At 42.4% G+C, this 19521-nt stretch overlaps 1 protein-coding gene across 1 annotated transcript; it reads left to right on the forward strand.

Moving 5' to 3' along the window:
• The first annotated feature begins 294 nt into the window (after positions 1–294).
• Itgb1bp2 (integrin subunit beta 1 binding protein 2) lies at positions 295–6687 on the forward strand. The gene is made up of 11 exons (XM_004660942.3): positions 295–358; positions 611–660; positions 748–804; positions 883–1025; positions 3666–3760; positions 4377–4435; positions 4551–4621; positions 4719–4818; positions 5655–5768; positions 6002–6064; positions 6346–6687. The coding sequence occupies exons 1-11, from the start codon at positions 295–297 to the stop codon at positions 6571–6573; spliced, it is 1044 nt and encodes a 347-aa protein (XP_004660999.1). The 3' UTR covers positions 6574–6687.
• Positions 6688–19521: the final 12834 nt, after the last annotated feature.

Consider the following 19521-nt stretch of genomic DNA (forward strand, 5'->3'; position numbering starts at 1 on the left):
ACATCTAAAACTGTCCCAGTAATGGTTAGCTGACCTCACCCAAGTTCCAAGGCCTACTTTGCTTGATCCATTTTTCCTGAGCCTCAGAGCTAAAATGCTTTGGAGCTCTTTTCCATTGGCTGGGAAGACCAACTGAAGTTCCCTTGCCCATGTTAGGAGGTGTACGCCTCCTGAACTAAAGATAGAAACAGCTGGCTCTTCCAAGCAGCTAAAAGCCTCCAGACTAAGAGGTGTTCCCCATTCGGCAGCCAGACTCCTTGAAATACCCTTTCAATAAATTCTACCAACTCCACCATGTCTCTACTCTGCCATAACAAAGGCTGTGGGCAACACTTTGACCCAGATACCAACCTCCCTGGTGAGTAAAAATTCCTGTCCTAGCCCAGGTCATGGTGGTGGCAGGGGTTGTTCAACTGTGGGGTTGTATGTTAAAGGAGGGAAGAATTTATTTTTTTTAAAGACTAGTGTAATTTAATTGATTTGGGTGACTTTCAGCCTTTGTTAATTTACTGTAAACATCCTATGAAAAAAAAGCAGGAACTTGGAGAAAAGATGAGAAAGTATATTTGGTATAGTTAACTTTCCTTGATCTTTCTACTGGTATCTGCAGATTCCTGTTGCTATCACCCTGGGGTCCCAGTCTTCCATGATGCACTGAAGGTGAGGAGTAGGTGAGGGGCATTGCAGGAGCATTTCCAAAGGAAATACACCCAAGAATCTAAGCTGATCTGGGTCTCTTGTTATCAGGGTTGGTCCTGCTGCCGAAAGCGAACTGTAGATTTCTCTGAGTTCTTAAACATCAAGGTAAAACCTTTACTTCCTTGGATTTTATGGCCAATAGAAGAATTCTACTTCTAATCCTTATCTTCTTATCTGTGCTAGGGCTGTACTGTGGGACCACACTGTGCTGAGAAGCTTCCTGAGGTCCCTCAGCCTGAGGCCCCTGCTACAAGTTCACTTCAGGAGCAAAAACCTCTGAATACAATTCCAAAGTCAGCAGAGACCTTGCGCCGAGAAAGGCCTAAGTAAAGAGAAGGCCCCTGGTTTTTTTTCTGTATCTATGCAGCTTCCTAGAAATAATATAATGGTTGGAGTTGGGAAACTAGGGGTTAGACATGTGAAGAGGGTTGCCATCACTTTCTATGGTTCTATTTTATGCCTTTTGGGAACATTTCTGGCTAGAAAATGTCCTTTAGTATGCAGATGATGGACTAGATCTATTCTCAGGAGTAGATGGCTCCTCACAAATGCATATTTAATAAAACAAGTGGTCTAGAAAGATGACTTAGTGGTTAAGACACTTGCCTGTGAAGCCAAGGACCTAGGTTTGATTTTCCATTACCCACATAAGCCAGTTGCATGAGGTGATGCCTGCGTCTGGAGTTGGCAGTGGCTGGAGGCCCTGGTGCACCCATTCTCTCTATATCTGACTCTCCTCCAGCCTCAAATAACAGGAGTGACAAACTTTTTACATTTTGTTGAGGCAGGTTCTTTATCTCAGGCTGTCATTGAACACTTGATTCTCCTGCCTTAGCCTCCCAGTACTAGCGTACAGGAATTGCATCACTGTGACTGACTTCCAGGTAAGGTCTCGCTCTAGCCCAGGCAGACCTGGAATTTACTATGTATTCTCTGAGTGGCCTCAGACTCATGGTGATTCTCCTACCTCTGCCTCCTCATTGCCAGGAAGGATTAAAGATGTGTGCCACCATGCCCAGCTAACATGAACTTTCTTGTGTGTGATTATTTTTCTTTTAAAACTATTGACAGCTTCAATAAGTACAGACAATAAACCGTGATAATTCTCCCCCTCTGATTTTCAATGCTGAGGACTCAAGCGCAGGCCTTGCACTTGCTAGGCAAGCACTCATTCAACTGAGCTAAATTCCAACCCCATGATTTTTTTTTTTCCCGTTTGTTTTTCGAGGTAGGGTCTCACTCTAGCCCAGGCTGACCTGGAATTCACCACCACGCCCGGCTGCCAAAATATTTTTTTAAGATAGGTATAGCACATGTCTTTAATCCCAGGAATCTAGAATCAGAGGTAGGAGGATCGCCATGAGTTTGAGGCTTCTCTGAGACTACACAGTGAATTCCAGGTCAGCGTAGGCTAAAGTGAGACCCTGCCTTGAAAAATAAAAAAAAAAAAAAATTGATTTTATTATGACATTTTAGTAATATATTGTGCTTTGCTTATATTTGCCCCTCCATTCCTTTGTCCTTCCCTCTTTACCTTTCATTTGCCTATTTTGTTTCTGGAAAAGCTTTAAGATAAATCTTACAGCCAAGTATTTTGGTTCTTACCTGTAATCCCATTACTTAGGAAACAGTGAATTTGATGCCAGCCTGGGATATAGTAAGTTCTAGTCCAGCAATGGCTACATAGCAAGATTCTGTCTCAAAAAACTAATTTTTTTTTGAGGCAAGCCCAACAGACTGGCCTTTTATTGTTTTTGTTTTTGGGTTTTGTTGGTTTGGTTTTGTTTTGATTTTTCAAGGTAGGATCTCACTCTAGCCCAGGCTGACCTGGAAATCACTATGTAGTCTCAGGGTAGTGTCAGACTCACAGCAATCCTCCTACCTGGAATTAAAGGCATGTGCCACCACACTCAGCTGCCTTTTTTTATGCAGAAGAATGAGAATTGGCATGCCAGGGCCTCCAGCCACTGAAAGCAACATTGCATGCTTGTGTCACTTTTTATGTCTGGCTTATATGAAACCTGGAGAGTCAAACGAGTCCTTAGGCTTTGCAGCAAGTGCCTTAACCACTAAGCAATCTCTCCAGCCCAAAAAGCTAAATCCTTTATTAATATAACATAGTCTCATGTAGCCCAGACAAGCTTTGGACTTTCTTAAAAAAAATAATCTTAGCCATACGTGGTGGCACATACCATTAATCCCAGCATTTGGGAGGCAGAGGTAAGAACACCATGAGCTTAAGGCCACCCTGAGACTACATAGTGAATTCTAGGTCAGCCTGAGCTACAGTGAGACCCTACCTCCAAAAACAAAATAACAAAATATTTGATAGAATGAGTGCATCAGGGCCTCTAGTCACTACAAACTTTGTGCACCTGGCTTTAGGCGTGCGTACTGGGAAATTGAATCCAGATCCTTAGATTTTGCAGGCAAGTGCCTTAACTGCTGTCACTTCCTTAACTGCTGAGCAGTCTCTCCTACCCAGCCTTCAACTTTCTGTGTAACCAAGGTTGACCTTGAACTCCTGATCATTCTGCCTAAGACTCCCAGGTGTTAAATTGCAGGTGTGTGCCACCACACCTAGTAGAAGGCTATATCATATCAATGAAAGGAAATACTATTGGTAGCCAGGAAGCTTCAGAGAATAAATTTTGTGAGAATAAGGTGAACAGCGGAGGAAAATCATGCTAGGTCCACAATCAAATGGAGGTGAAATGATGCAGTTCTGCAGAAAAAATGTGGTTGGATTTAAAGTAACTGGAAGATGAATAAGAGATGTCCCAGGCATTGCCCCAGGCTTCTAGGGTTTGGAATATCCATATGAAAATTGTCAATGGGGTTACTACCCTTCTCCAACCCTGACTCACTTTCACCAGGCATATTTGACTGTTGCCATGGGTGGGAGTGTTGAAACTAGCAATCATGGTTAATGGGTCAAAAGTAAATGACCTGCCTATAACCCCTAGGTCAGAGTTGCCACCAAAGCTGCTGCCATTAAATATATCTCAAGCCCTGGAAGTGGCATTGGAACAAAAGGAGCTGGATGAGGAACATGGAGCAGGTAAGTGGGTCTTTAAAAGAACAGGTTTCAATTTAGCTAGGTTTAGTAATGCATTTCTTTAATCGCAGCACTGGAGAGGCTGAGGTAGGAAGATTACTATGAGTTTGACGCCAATTTGGAACTGCAGAGTGAGTTCCAGGTCACCTGGGGCTAGAGTGAGACCCTACCTTGAAACAAAAAGACAAGGCTGGGCGTAGTGGCAGAAGTAGGAGGAGGAAGGCAGGAGTAGGAGGATGGCTGTGAGTTCCAGGCCACCCTGAGAATACATAGCGAATTCCAGGTCAGCCTGGGCCAGAGAGAGACCCTACCTTGAAAAACAAAAAGCAAACAAAAAAAAAGGAGTCAAAAAGTGCTGGAGAGATGGCGTAGCAGTTCAGGTGTTTGCCTGCAAAACCAAAGGACCTTGGTTCGATTCCCCAGGACCCACGTAAGCCATATGCACAAGGTGACACAAGCGTCTGGAGATCATTTGCAGTGGCTGGAGGCCCTAGCGTACACATTCTCTGTCTGCCTCTATCCCTCTCACTCTCAAAATTAATTTTAAAAAAAGAAGGAAAAGAAAAAATATCCCTGTAATTTAGTATAAATAGCAAGTGACTCCTTTTCCTTTGCTCAGGACTTGACAGTAGTCTGATCCGAACTGGTTCCAGCTGCCAGAACCCTGGATGTGATGCTGTGAGTGAGAATCTTGGAAGGCCCAAGTGTGTAGCTGAGAGGGATGGCTGGGTATAGATAAGAGTTTCAGTGGGATATGTCTTAACATGACTTGACCCTCCTTTGTCCTTGTTAGGTTTACCAAGGCCCTGAGAGTGATGCCACTCCGTGTACCTACCACCCAGGAGCTCCTCGATTCCACGAAGGGTGAGGGAAAGGATTGTGTGGTCTGTGAGACAAATTTCTCCCAGTAGTGATTAGAGGAGGTTTGGCAGAGAATTTAGGTGAATTATCTTCCTATCAGGATGAAATCTTGGAGCTGTTGTGGTATCCAGACCTTGGATTTTGGGGCATTCCTGGCACAGCCAGGATGCAGAGTTGGTAGACATGACTGGGGAAAGCAGGTAAGCTCCACCTTTACTAAATTCCACAAATGAAACTTGTCAATGGGATTGCTTTTTAAAAAAATTTAATTTTATTGAGCTGGGTGTGGTAGCACAGCCCTTGATTCCCAGCACTCAGGAGGCAGAGGTAGGAGGATCGACACAAGTTCAAGGCCACCTGAGACTACATAGTAAATTCCAGGTCATCCTGGGTGAGAGATCCTACTTTGAAAAACAAAAAAAGATATTTATGTGTATGTGCATGCATGTGTGTATCAGGGCTTGCTACTGCAAACAAACGCCAGACACATGCACCACTTATTGTTTCTGGCTTTATGTGGGTATTTGGAAATTGAACACAGGCTGCCAGACTTTGCAAGCAAGCACCTTTCTCTGAGTCATCTCCCTGGCCCCGTAAACTCTTGAATTTAGCCCAGTTCCAGAGATAATGTCTCTGCCCTGTAACCTCATGGCCAATCTCCCTATCTTCTTTCTTTAGTACAAACCAAAATTCTACCCCTTATCCCTCTATATATAGCCCAGAGGCTTTGCCATGTGAAGTAGTGTTAATCCTTCTGAGACTGTGCCTTCTCCACACACTCTGTGAGAACTATCTTTGGTTCATTCTCTCTCTCTCTCTCTCTTATTTATTATTTATTTATTTTTATTTTATCTTTTATTTTTTTTTTTTTTGAGGTAGGGTCTCACTCTAGCTCAGGCTGACCTGGAATTCACTGTGTAGTTTCAAGGCCAGCTTGAAACTCCTACCTCTGCCTCCCAAGTGCCGGTATTAAAGGCGTGAACCACGACGCCCACCAATAGTTGATTCTTACCATGCTCATTTCACATCTCTTTAGCTTTCAGCATCTTGCCGACATGATTGGCACCAGACAGATTCCTTAGTAGTACTGACTGTATATGGCCAGGTTCCACTTCCTGCGTTCAACTGGGTGAAGGCCAGTCAAACTGAGGTGAGAAATAATCAGGCAGCATGGGAGGCTAGTGAACTGTGTCATATTACTATCTTATGGGTAGAAATGCTGTATACTGTATCTTTAAGCACTATGGTCCCCTAAGAGGAAAGGAAAGCTATTAAATAGGGTTATGTGCCTGATGACCTGTTGATCACAACTCTGGCCTAGTTCTGTCATGACTTTTTCTGACCTTCTGGAATTAATGCTATGCTTGTAATCCTTTCTCTCAGCTTCATGTCCACATTGTCTTTGATGGGAACCGGGTGTTCCAAGCACAGATGAAGCTCTGGGGGGTAAGTGAAGAGGCAGAGGAGAGGGAGGCCAATGGGTAAAAGAAGGGTCAAATTTAAGTGATTAGAGGAAGAGAGTTGGAGTGGGAAAACACGATTTCCTTTCATTTTCATTTTCCCTCTTCCTTCTTGCCATGTTCCTTGTCTTCCCTCCCTCTCCCATTTTGTTCCTATGTTTCTTGATCTTGTTCAATTTTTTTCTTTTTATTTCTCACCACTTCATCAATACCCTTTGATTTCTTAATTTTTTTTTCTGTGTCCCTCAATCTTTCCCTCCTCTTCAGGTCATAAACGTGGAGCAGAGCTCTGTCTCTTTGATGCCATCACGGGTTGAAATCTCCCTGGTCAAGGCTGACCCAGGATCCTGGGCCCAGCTGGAGCACCCCAGTGCACTTGCTGAGAAGGCTAGAGCAGGGGTTGTGTTAGAGATGGATGAGGAAGAATCTGAGGAGTCAGATGATGATCTGAGCTGGACAGAGGAGGAAGAAGAAGAGGAAGCAATGGGGGAATAGACAGTTGAGTGTCTAGGCAGGACCTCAATGACTTCCTCAGAATCTTCCAGGTTATGGTTGACCATGGAGTGTCATTGAGCAGCAGAAGGCTGAAGAAGAAGAGAAGCAGCCTGTCCAGACCATGGTGCTTTTTCATTAAATAAACCTATTCTGCAGTTTAACATAGTGTTCGTTCTCTCACCTCACTATGTAAACTTGTATGTATTCTCCCACTCACTGTGTATAAAAAAAATAAGCACTTACATATTCACTCTATTCCTCCCCAGATACCTGGCATTTACTAAGTACTTTCTGTGTGCCCACTTATGTATTATGGAGGTTAGAGCTATCTCAGAAGACACATCTTTAATCCTGGAATAGAATGAGATCCTGCCTCAAAATACCAAAAGTGTTTTTTTTTTTCTCGTTAAAGAAATAAATAAATATACCTCAACAAGGAGGGGCCAATGGGGAGGGGATAGGTCATGGGTGAGCCTAATAATGGTACTAAACTGCCTGTACATCCAGAGTAGAAAACTAATAAAAATAAATAAATAAATAAATAGGAGCCAGGTGTAGTGGCACATGTCTTTAGTCCCAGCACTCGGGAGGCAGAGGTAGGAGGATCACTGAATTCAAGGCCACCCTGAGACTACACAGTGAATTCCAGGTCAGCCTGAGCTACAGTGAGACCCTACCTCAAAAAAAAAAAAAAAAGAGAGAGAGAGAGGACTGGAGAGATGGCTTAGCAGTTAAGGCACTTGCCTGCCAAGTGAAAGGACCAGGTTTGATTTCCCCAGGACCCACTTAAGCCAGAAGCACAAGGTGGCACATGCATCTGGAGTTTGTTTGCAAAGGCTGTAGGCCCTGGTGCCTGCATTCTCTCTCTGTCTGCTTCTTTATCTCTCTCGCTCACAAATAAAATAAATAGCCTGCCATGGTGGTGTACACCTTTTGTCCCAGCAGGAGGATCACCATAAGTTCAGGGCCACCCTGAAACTACAGGGTGAATTCCAGGTCAGCCTGAGCTAGAGGGAGACCCTACCTCAAAAAAAAAAAAAAAAAAGCAACAGGGCTAGAGAGATGCCTTAGCGGCTAAGGTGTTTGCCTGCAAAGCTAAAGGACTCAGGTTTGATTCCCCAGGACCCGTTAGCCAGATGCACACACAAGTCTTGAGTTCATTTGCAGTGGCTGGAGAGGGCCCATTCTCCCTCTTAATCTGTTTAAATAAATAGTAGCAGGGCTGGAGAGATGGCTTAGCGGTTAAGCGCTTCCCTGTGAAGCCTAAGGACCCCGGTTCGAGGCTTGGTTCCCCAGGTCCCACGTTAGCCAGATGCACAAGTGGGCGCACACGTCTGGAGTTCGTTTGCAGAGGCTGGAAGCCCTGGCACGCCCATTCTCTCTCTCTCCCTCTATCTGTCTTTCTCTCTGTGTCTGTCGCTCTCAAATAAATTTAAAAAAAAATAGCAACAAGAAAAAACCTGGGGCTGGAGAGAGATGGCTTAGCAGTTAACACTTGTCTGTAAAGACTAACCACCTGACTTCCAGTAGCCATGCAAAGCCAGATGCACAAAGTTGTGCATGCATCTGGAGTTTACCTACAAAGTCTAATGATCTGGGTTTGATTCTCCAATACGCTTGTGGAGCCAGATGTATGTGGTATGAGTTAAGGATTGACCTTTATGTGTTTGTGGTAGATACCCAATAATTTCAGCACTGTCAGAAAAGCTATTTCTCCCTTGAGTTGTCTTGGCACCACAGTTGAAAATTGACATAAATATGAGGCTTAACAAGTATTTGCACTGGAAATTTGAAGGATGAGAAATTTATCTGGGTTCCAGACTCAGGCAAGAAATTTTTCACGTTTTTTTCCCAAGGTAGGATCTCACTCTGGCCTAGGCTGACCTGGAATTCACTCAAGGTGGCCTCGAATTCACAGCAATCCACCTACCTCTGCCTTCCATGTGCTGGCACTAAAGGAGTGTTCTATTTTCAGTTACAAAAGTAAGAGCCAGCCATGGGGAATACCTGCAGCCCCACTGAGGAGAGCCCCCAGGAGAATGGGGGCAGGAACAAGGGAAAGGATGGTACCAACACCTGATGTATCCATAAGTGAGTTTCAGGTCAGCCTGGACTAGAGTGAGAGAGACCTTATTTTGAACCCCCCCACAAAAAAGTAATGCATGATCATCTTACAAAGTTTCAATGGCTGGATGTGGTGGGAGACTGAGGAAGGAAGAAGGTGAGTGAGTTCTAGGCCAGCCTAAGGCTACAGAGTTAGTTCCAGGTCAGTCTGAGCTAGAGTGAAACCCTATCCCCACCTACAAAATAAAGGTTCAATGTACTGCAGGTTGGAGAGAAGGAACAGTGGTTAAAGGAACTTGTTTGCAAACCTGCTGGCCTGAGTTCAAATTCCTCAGCACCTGTGAAAAAGCTGGACACAAAGTCCCATTAAAGGATGAAGTGAGAATGGCTGATTCCTTTAAGAGGAAGGAAGTAGGTACAAAAGTTTCAGTTTTGGGTGCTTACCTGCAAAGTCTAATGATGGGTTAAGTCCTCAGTACCCACATAAAGCCAGATGCATAAGGTGGTACATGCATCTGGAGTTCATTTGCAGTCGATGCAGGTCCTTGCATGCCCATCCTCTCCCTCTTGCTCACTTAGTTTTTTTTTTTTTCAAACCTTATTTTTTATTATTTTAAATGCATCCTTTTTTTCTCATTTTTTATTAACATTTTCCATGATTATAAAAAATATCCCATGGTAATACCCTCCCTCCGTCCCCCACTTTATCCTTTGAAATTCCATTCTCCATCATATCCCCTCCCCATCTCAATCAGTCTCTCTTTTATTTTGATGTCATGATCGATCTTTTCCTCCTCTTATGATGGTCTTGTGTAGGTAGTGTCAGGCACTGTGAGGTCATGGATATGCAGGCCATTTTGTGTCTGGAGGAGCGTATTGTAAGGAGTCCTACCCTTCCTTTGGCTCTTACATTCTTTCCGCCACCTCTTCCGCATTAGACCCTGAGCCTTGGAAGGTGTGATAGAGATGTTACTCAATACTCCAGTCACTTCTTTTCAGCACTGTGATACCTTCTGGGTCATCCCAAGGTCTGTGCCATCTGAAAAGAGAAGATTCTCTACCAAAAGTGAGAGTAGCATTAATATAAGGGTATAAATAATAAGAGAAGTGCTTACTGGGCAGTTTGATAAGCTTAGTATATACATTTTTCCAGACATCAGCAGATGTTACACCCCTAGGGCTCATGACTACCCTGTTTTGACTTTTCAGTATCAGGGATGTATTCCCCCCCCCATGGAGTGGGCCTCCAGTCCAATTGGAAGGCAGTTGGTTTCCACCATGACAGATGTGCCACTATTGCACCCATTAGCTCATTTGGCCTGGCTGGCCAAATATAAGGCTTGCAGTGTTCACTGTTGAGTATCTTCGCTATCTTTCCCATTGAACTTCATGTAAAATAGCTTCTTCCAGCTTTCTGTCAGCTGGTCTACATGGAGGAGGTTACCAGCTCAGTTCTAGCAGGATTTTTCAGTAGCCTTACAGCCCAAGTATGTGGAGTCTTCAGCAATAGGGTCTTACCATCGATTCCTGGTGGGAAACCAAGGGCCTTGGCAATGGCCTATAATGTTTTGGGGGCATGAGGGACCTCCCTGGCCAACAACTCACTGGAGGTATCCCATTCCTGGAACTGAAAATTTTCTAACAATGGTTTATGGCTCCTGAGTGTTCCATTGTCCAAAACTGGAAGATTCCATACGATTTATTTGTATCCTCTTAGATTTTGATTAGCTGTCCCTCCACCTTTCCTTTACTCAATCTCTTCCCCTGACCTCACTTTGGGCCTTTTCACCCCCGTTAATCTATTCTTCTACTTAAATATATGTAATACCTCTTCCCTTTCTCTTCCCTTTATATCTCCTTTTTAACTTAATGGTCTCTGCTGCTGGGTTTTTTCCTTCTCACACAGAAACCCAATCATCTGTAGCTAGGATCCACATATTAAGGAGAACATGCAGCACTTGGCTTTCTGGGCCTGGGTTACCTCACTTAGTATAATCCTTTCCAGATCCATCCATTTTCTGCAAACATAACTTCATTTTTCTTTACCGCTGAGTAGAACTCCATTGTATAAATGTGCCACATCTTCATTATCCACTCATCAGTTGAGGGACATCTAGGCTGGTTCCATTTCCCAGCTATTATAAATTGAGCGGCAATAAACATGGTTGAGCATGTACTTCTAAGGAAATGGGATGAGTCCTTAGGATATATGCCTAGGAGTGCTATAGTTGGGTCATATGGTAGATCAATTTTTAGCTTTCTTAAGAACCTCCACACTGATTTCCACAATGGCTGGACCAGATTACATTACCACCAACAGTGTAGAAGGATTCCTCTTTTTCCACATCCCTGTCAGCATTTTTGATCATTTGTTTCCATGATGGTAGCCAATCTGACAGGAGTGAGATGGAATCACAATGTAGTTTTAATCTGCATTTCCCTGATGACTAGGAATGTAGAACATTTTTATACGCTTATATACCACCTATATTTCTTCTTTTGAGAACTCTCTATTTAGTTTTTGTTTTTTGAGGTAGGGTCTCATTCGAGCTCAGGCTGACCTGGAATTCACTGTGTAGTCTCAGGATAGCCTCAAACGCACAGCAATCCTCCTACCTCTGCCTCCTGAGTGCTGGGATTAAAGGCATGCACCACCACACCTGGCTTTCTTTTTTTTTATTGACAACTTCCATAATTATAGAAAATAAGCCATGGTAATTCCTTCTTCTACTACTTTCCCCTTCACAACTCCACTCCCCATTTTATCCCCTACCCCCCAATCAGTCTCTCTTTTATTTTATTTATTTTTTTTTATAAAACGTTTTCTTATTTATTTGAGAGAGATAGAGAAAGAGGCAGAGAGGGAATGGGCATACCAGGGCCTCCAGCTACTGCAAATAAACTCCAGACACATGCGCCACCTTGTGCATCTGGCTTATGTAGAAATTGAACCTTGGTCCTTTGGCTTTGCAGGCAGGCACCTTAACTGCTAAGCTATCTCTCCAGCCGCTAAAAAATATAATTTTTTTAAAAAACGATTTATCTTGGCCCAGTGTAGTGAAGCACACCTTTTTTTTTTCTTTTCTTTCTTTTTTTTTTAATTTTTATTAACATTTTCCATGATTATAAAATATATCCCATGGTAATTCCCTCCCTCCCCATCCCCACACTTTCCCGTTTGAAATTCCCATTCTCCATCATATTACTACCCCATTACAATCATTGTAATTACATATATACAATATCAACCTATTAAGTATCCTCCTCCCTTCCTTTCTCCACCCTTTATGTCTCCTTTTCAACTTACTGGCCTCTGCTACTAAGTATTTTCATTCTCACGCAGAAGCCCAGTCATCTGTAGCTAGGATCCACATATGAGAGAGAACATGTGGCGCTTGGCTTTCTGGGCCTGGGTTACCTGACTTAGTATAATACTTTCCAGGTCCATCCATTTTTTTTTTTAATTTTTTTTTATTTATTTATTTGAGAGCGACAGACACAGAGAGAAAGACAGATAGAGGGAGAGAGAGAGAATGGGCGTGCCAGGGCTTCCAGCCTCTGCAAACGAACTCCAGACGCGTGCGCCCCCTTGTGCATCTGGCTAACGTGGGACCTGGGGAACCGAGCCTCGAACCGGGGTCCTTAGGCTTCACAGGCAAGCGCCTAACCACTAAGCCATCTCTCCAGCCCAGGTCCATCCATTTTTCAGGTCCATCCATTTTTCTGCAAATTTCATAACTTCATTTTTCTTTACCGCTGAGTAGAACTCCATTGTATAAATGTACCACATCTTCATTATCCACTCATCTGTTGAGGGACATCTAGGCTGGTTCCATTTCCCAGCTATTATAAATTGAGTAGCAATAAACATGGTTGAGCATGTACTTCTAAGGAAATGAGATGAGTCCTTTGGATATATGCCTAGGAGCGCTATAGCTGGGTCATATGGTAGATCAATCTCTAGCTGCTTTAGGAACCTCCACACTGTTTTCCACAATGGCTGGACCAGATTGCATTCCCACCAGCAGTGCAGAAGGGTTCCTTTTTTTCCACATCCCCGCCAACATTTATGATCATTTGTTTTCATGATGGTGACCAATCTGACAGGAGTGAGATGGAATCTCAATGTAGTTTTAATCTGCATTTCCCTGATGACTAGTGACGTAGAACATTTTTTAAGATGCTTATATGCCATTCATATTTCTTCCTTTGAGAACTCTATTTAGCTCCATAGCCCATTTTTTGATTGGCTTGTTTGATTCCTTATTATTTAACTTTTTGAGTTCTTTGTATATCCTAGATATTAATCCTCTATCAGATATATAGCTGGCGAAGATTTTTTCCCATTCTGTAGGTTGCCTCTTTGCTTTTTTCACTGTGTCCTTTGCGGTGCAAAATCTTTGTAATTTCATTAGGTCCCAGTGGTTAATCTGTGGTTTTATTGCCTGAGCAATTGGGGTTGTATTCAGAAAGTCTTTGCCAAGACCAATATGTTGAAGGGTTTCCCCTACTTTTTCCTCTAGCAGTTTCAAAGTTTCCGGTCTGATGTTAAGGTCTTTAATCCATTTGGACTTAATTCTTGTGCATGGTGAGAGAGAAGAATCTATTTTCATCCTTCTACAGATATATATCCAGTTTTCCCAACACCATTTGCTGAAGAGGCTGTCTCTTCTCCAATGAGTATTTTTGGCATTTTTATCGAATATCAGGTGGCTATAGCTACTTGGGCTTACATCTGGGTCCTCTATTCTGTTCCACTGATCTACATGTCTGTTTTTGTGCCAGTGCCATGCTGTTTTTGTTACTATGGCTCTGTAGTATAGGTTAAAATCAGGTATGGTGATACCACCAGCCTCTTTTTTGTTGCTCAGTATTATTTTAGATATTCGAGGTTTTTTGTGATTCCAAATGAATTTTTGGATTGTTTTTTCTATTTCCATGAAGAAAGCCTTTGGAATTTTGATAGGGATTGCATTAAATGTGTAGATTGCTTTAGGTAAGATTGCCATTTTCACGATATTGATTCTTCCAATCCAGGAACAAGGGATGTTTCTCCACTTTCTAGTGTCTTCTGCAATTTCTCGCTTGAGTGTTTTAAAGTTCTCATTGTATAGATTCTTTACTTCCTTGGTTAGGTTTATTCCAAGGTATTTTATTTTTTTTGATGCAATTGTGAATGGGAGTGATTCTCTGATTTCATCCTCTGTGTGTTTGTTGTTAGCATATATGAAGGCTACTGATTTCTGTGTATTTATTTTGTATCTGCTACATTGCTGTAGGTTTTGATCAGCTCTAACAGCTTGCTAGTAGAGTCTTTAGGGTCCTTTATGTATAGAATCATGTCATCTGCAAATAATGATAACTTGATTTCTTCCGTTCCAATTTGTATCCCTTTTATGTGTGTCTCTTGCCTTATTGCTATGGCTAAGACTTCCAAAACTATATTAAATAGAAGTGGGGACAGTGGACACCCTTGTCTTGTTCCGAATTTTAGTGGAAAAGCTTCCAGTTTTTCCCCATTTAGTAATATGTTGGCTGTAGGCTTGTCATAAATAGCCTTTATTATATTGAGATATGTTCCTTCTATTCCCAGTCTCTGTAGGACTTTTATCATGAAGGGATGTTGGATTTTGTCAAATGCTTTCTCTGCATCTAATGAGATGATCATGTGATTTTTGTCCTTCAACCCGTTTATGTAATGTATTACATTTATAGATTTGCGTATGTTGAACCATCCCTGCATCTCTGGGATAAAGCCTACTTGGTCAGGGTGAATGATCTTTTTGATATACTCTTGTATTCTGTTTGCCAATATTTTGTTGAGAATTATTGCATCTATGTTCATGAGGGAGATTGGTCTGTAATTTTCTTTTTTTGTTCTATCTTTGCCTGGTTTTGGTATCAGGGTGATGCTGGCCTCATAGAAGGAGTTTGGTAGAATTCCTTCTTTTTCTATTTCCTGGAAAAGCTTAAGAAGCAATGGTGTTAGCTCTTCCTTAAAAGTCTGGTAAAATTCAGCAGTGAATCCATCCGGGCCTGGGCTTTTTTTAGTTGGGAGATTATTGATAACTGTTCGGATCTCCATGTTTGTTATAGGTCTATTTAAGTGATTAATCTCATTTTGATTTAATTTAGGTAGGTCATATAGATCAAGGAAATCATCCATTTCTTTCAGATTTTCATACTTTGTGGAGTATATGCTTTTATAGTATGTCCCTATGATTTTTTGAATTTCTCTGGAATCTGTTGTGATGTTACCTTGTTCATCTCTGATTTTATTAATTTGTGTCTCTTCTCTCTTTCTTTTGGTCAGATTTGCTAAGGGTTTATCAATCTTGTTTATCCTTTCAAAGAACCAACTCTTTGTTTCATTAATTCTTTGGATTGTTCTTTTTGTTTCTATTTCATTAATTTCTGCCCTAATCTTTATTATTTCTTCCCGTCTACTGATTTTTGGTTTGCCTTGTTCTTCTTTTTCCAAGGCTTTAAGGCGAAGCATTAGGTCGTTTACTTGTGACCTTTCTAATTTCTTAATATAGGCACTTAAGGCTATAAATTTACCTCTTAGAACTGCCTTCATTGTGTCCCAGAGATTTTGGTATGTTGTGTTCTCATTATCATTTGACTCTATATATTTTTTGATTTCCTTTTTGATTTCTTCATTGACCCACTCATCATTTAGTAGTGTATTGTTTAGTTTCCATGATTTTGTGTATGCTCTATAGCCTTTCTTGCTACTGATTTGTAGTTTAATTCCATTGTGGTCAGATAGAATGCAAGGAATTACTTCAATTTTCCTGAATTTGTTAAGATTTGCTTTGTGTCCTAATATATGGTCTATTTTAGAGAATGTTCCATGTGCTGCTGAAAAGAATGTATATTCTGCAGCCTTTGGATGAAATGTCCTGTATATATCTGTTAGGTCCATTCCTTCTATGACCTCATTTAGTCCAGATGCCTCTCTGTTTATTCTTTCCCTGGATGACCTGTCAATTGATGAGAGTGGGGTGTTAAAGTCACCCACCACCACTGTGTTTGGTGTTATCTGAGACCTTAGTTCTAATAGTGGTTTTTTTGACGAATTTGGGAGCCCCCATGTTAGGTGCATATATGTTTAGGATTGTAATGTCCTCCTGTTGGAGTGTGCCCTTAATCAATATAAAGTGACCTTCCTTATCTTTCTTGACTAATGTCGGACTAAAGTCTACCCTGTCTGATATTAGGATAGCAACCCCTGCTTGTTTTCTAGGCCCATTTGCTTGAAACACCGTCTTCCAACCTTTCACCCTAAGATAATGTCTATCCTTTGTAGAAAGGTGAGTTTCTTGGAGACAACAAATTGTAGGATCCTGCTTTTTAACCCAGTCTGCAAATCTATGTCTTTTCGTTGGGGCATTGAGACCGTTGATATTAAGAGATATTATTGAAAGGTGTGTATTTATGTTTGCCATTTGTGTGTGTGTGTGTGTGTGTTTCTGGTTCTACCTGTGCTCTCTTCTGTTAACTGGTATTTGAGTATAGCTTGTTTTTTCTAGGTTCCTTATATGTGTGCTTTTCCTTTTGTTCAGCATGGAGGATTCTATCAAGTATTTTCTGTAGAGCTGGTTTTGTCTTCAAATACTCCTTTAACCTGCTTTTGTCATGGAATGTCTTTATTTCTCCATCTATTTGAATGGATAACTTTGCAGGATAAAGTAACCTTGGTTGACAGTTGTTATCTTTCAGAACTTGGAATATATCATTCCAAGCCCTTCTGGGTTTAAAAGTTTGTGTTGAATAATCTGCTGTAATCCTGATGGGCTTGCTTTTGTAGGTAACTTGATTTTTCTCTCTAACTGCTTTCAATATTTTTTCTTTGGTGTGTGTGTTTGGAAGTTTGATTATAATATGGCGAGGAGAGGTTCTTTCTGGGTTTTGTCTGGCTGGGGTTCTAAAGCCTTCCTGTATCTGTATTGGCACCTCTTTCCCAATTTGGGGGAAATTTTCCTCTATGATTTTGTTGAAGATGCCTACTATGCCTCTGGAGTGGAGTTCTTCTCCTTCTACTATGCCCTGAATTCTTATATTGGATCTTTTCATAGTGTCCCGAATATCTTGAAATTCCCACTCATATTTTTCTATAAGTTTGTCTTTCTCTTTGTTGGACTGCATTAGGTCTGCCACCAGGTCTTCTAGCTTAGATATTCTGTCCTCTCCCTCATCCATCCTACTGGTGAGATTTTCTACAGAGTTTTTTTATTTCATTAACTGTGTTCTTCATTGCTAGTAATTCTGACTGGTTTTTCTTTATTATTTCTATTTCCCTATTTATGTCTTGTATTGCCTTCTTTATTTCATTAAATTGGTGTCCTGCCTCTTCTTTGATTCCTTTGATTTCCTCTTTGATTTCCTCTTTGATTTCTTCTTTGATTGTTTTCATGTGTTCTTTGACCTCTTTGAACATATTTATAATTATTCTTTTGAACTCTTTCTCAGGCATTTCCTCTAACTCTTTCTCACTGGAGGACATTTCTGATGCATTAATACTTTTAGGTGGATTTATATCGTCTTGCTTTTTAGTGTTTCTTGTGTTATAATGTATATATTTTTGCATCTTGGATTAAGTTAATGCTTGGATTTTCTAGCTAGCTGTGTATTCTTAGCAATTGATTTGATGTAATATATTTTCAGGGAAGTACTTTAAGGTATTAGGTGTGGCTCTTAAGACTCTCAGAGTATCTACAAAGATGTTCTTAGGGGTTGAGTTTCCCTGCTATAGGAGTATTCAAGCAGGCTGAGTGGAATAAAATACAGGTAGATTCTAAAATTTAACTAAACACTGTACACATTCAATCAAAAACAGCCCCGAGTATGTATGCAAGAGTAGTTATTATAATGACCAGATCCTCTATCAACAAAGAGGTTTAGATTTCTGTTCTGTTGAGGGATCCAAGTCAGCTTGTGACCAAGTGAGACCCTTCCCTGGTGCAATCCCAGTTACCTTGGGTGATTTTGGTCTCAATCAAGTTGCTGCCTGGGTCGCCGGGCTGCTGTTCTGATTTCTGGAGCTGGGCACTTGCTTTTCCTACGGGGCAAACCGAGCCGCTGCTGCTGCCTCTGCTGCTGCCGTAGCTGCCACCACCGGAGCCAACCCCGCTGCTGAAGCTGCCGCTGCCGTGTCCACCGCTGCTGCTCCCCCCGAAGCCGCTGCTGCGGGATCTGCCGCCGCTGCCGCTCCTGGGTCTGCTGCTGCTGGGGCCGCTGGTACCGGTGCTGGAGCCGCTGAAGTTGCTGCCAAACTCTGCTCCTGCTTGGGTCCCGCTGTCAGCCCAAGTTGGCGTGGCCGGTTCCGGGCCGCTGCTGTGTTCGCTGGAGCTGGGTTCAGGCGGTGGGGGAGGGGAGGGAGCCGGGGCTGCTCAGGTTGTCTCGCTGCTCCATGTGTTCTTCTACCTCGCGGTCTTCTCCTCTGCTGCTCGCTGCCACTCTCCCCTCACGTTTTCCGAGTTGCGGAGAGCGCGGTGTGAGGGGAAAATCCCGCACCTGGCTTTTCCTGCGGCTCGAGCCGAGTCTGGCGGTTTTCTGCTGCGCAGCGGCCGTGGCAGTTGGCCGAGCTGCTGGAGCCGCTTTTCCCACCTGTGCAGGCTCTGGATGCTCTATAACTCTTCTACTTCTCCACTGCCACTTCAATTTCCTGTACACCTCAGTTTTTAGTAAAAGTGTGTATTTTGCTGAGTTTTTTGGGTCTTTTTCCCCCCTAGGCTGCTTTGGCGTGGTGCCTATGCCGCCATCTTAACCGGAAGTCTCTCTTTTATTTTCATGTCATCGTCTTTTCCTCCTATTATGATGTCTTGTGTAGGTAGTGTCAGCCACACTGCAAGGTCATGGATATCCAGGCCATTTTGTGTCTGGAATACTGCATTGCAAAGAGTTCTATCCTTCCTTTGGCTCTTACATTCTTCCTATCACCTCTTCTGTAATGGACCCTGAGCCATGGAAGGTGTGATAGAGATATTTCAGTGCCGAGAATTCCTCTCTCACTTCTCAGTACCATGGTGCCTTCTGAGTCATCCCAAGGTCATTTCCATCTGAAAAGGGGAGCTTCTCTAACCAAAAGTGAGAGTAGCATTAATATATGGGTGCGAATATTAATAGAGGTGCTACTAGGCAGTTTGGTGAACATAGCATATATGTTTAGCCAGATACCAGCAGTTGTTACAACCCTAGGGCTCATGACTTCCTCTATCATAGGTTTTCAGTATCAGGCATGTATTCCCTCCCGTGAAGCAGACCTCCAGTCCAATTAGAGAGCAATTGTTTTCCCCTATAACAGACATGCCACTATTGCACCCATTGGCCCATTTGGCCTAGCTGGCCAAATTTAAGGCTTGCAGTGTCCATTTGCAGTGGCGATTTCTCTCTCTCCCATGGAACTGCATGCAGCATAGCTTTTTACAGCTTTCTGTCAATTGCTCTACACAGAGGAGGTTTTTAGCTCAGCTCCATCAGGATTTCTTAATGGCCTAAGTATGTGGAGTCTTCAGCAATAGGGTCTTACCATCTATTCCTGGTGGGAAACCAAGAGCCTTGGCAATGGATTGTAATGTTTTGTGGTACATTAGGGAACTCCCTAGCCAACAACTCACTGTAAGGTCTCCCATCTTTGGCACTGAAATTTTTCTAGTAACAATCTATGGCTTCTGAGTGTTCCGTTGTCCAAAAAAGTTGGTTTCCATATGACATTCATATCCTCTTATATTTTGATTAGCCTTTACCCCACCTTCCCTTTGCTCAATCTCCTCTTCTGACCTCACTTAGGCCTTTTCACCCCCATTAATCTGTTGTACTTACATATATACAATACCATCCTATTTAGTCCCCCCCTATTTCTATTCCCTTTCTATTCCC

The sequence above is a fragment of the Jaculus jaculus genome, chromosome X (genome assembly GCF_020740685.1).
Source record: "Jaculus jaculus isolate mJacJac1 chromosome X, mJacJac1.mat.Y.cur, whole genome shotgun sequence".
Taxonomy (NCBI): domain Eukaryota; kingdom Metazoa; phylum Chordata; class Mammalia; order Rodentia; family Dipodidae; genus Jaculus; species Jaculus jaculus.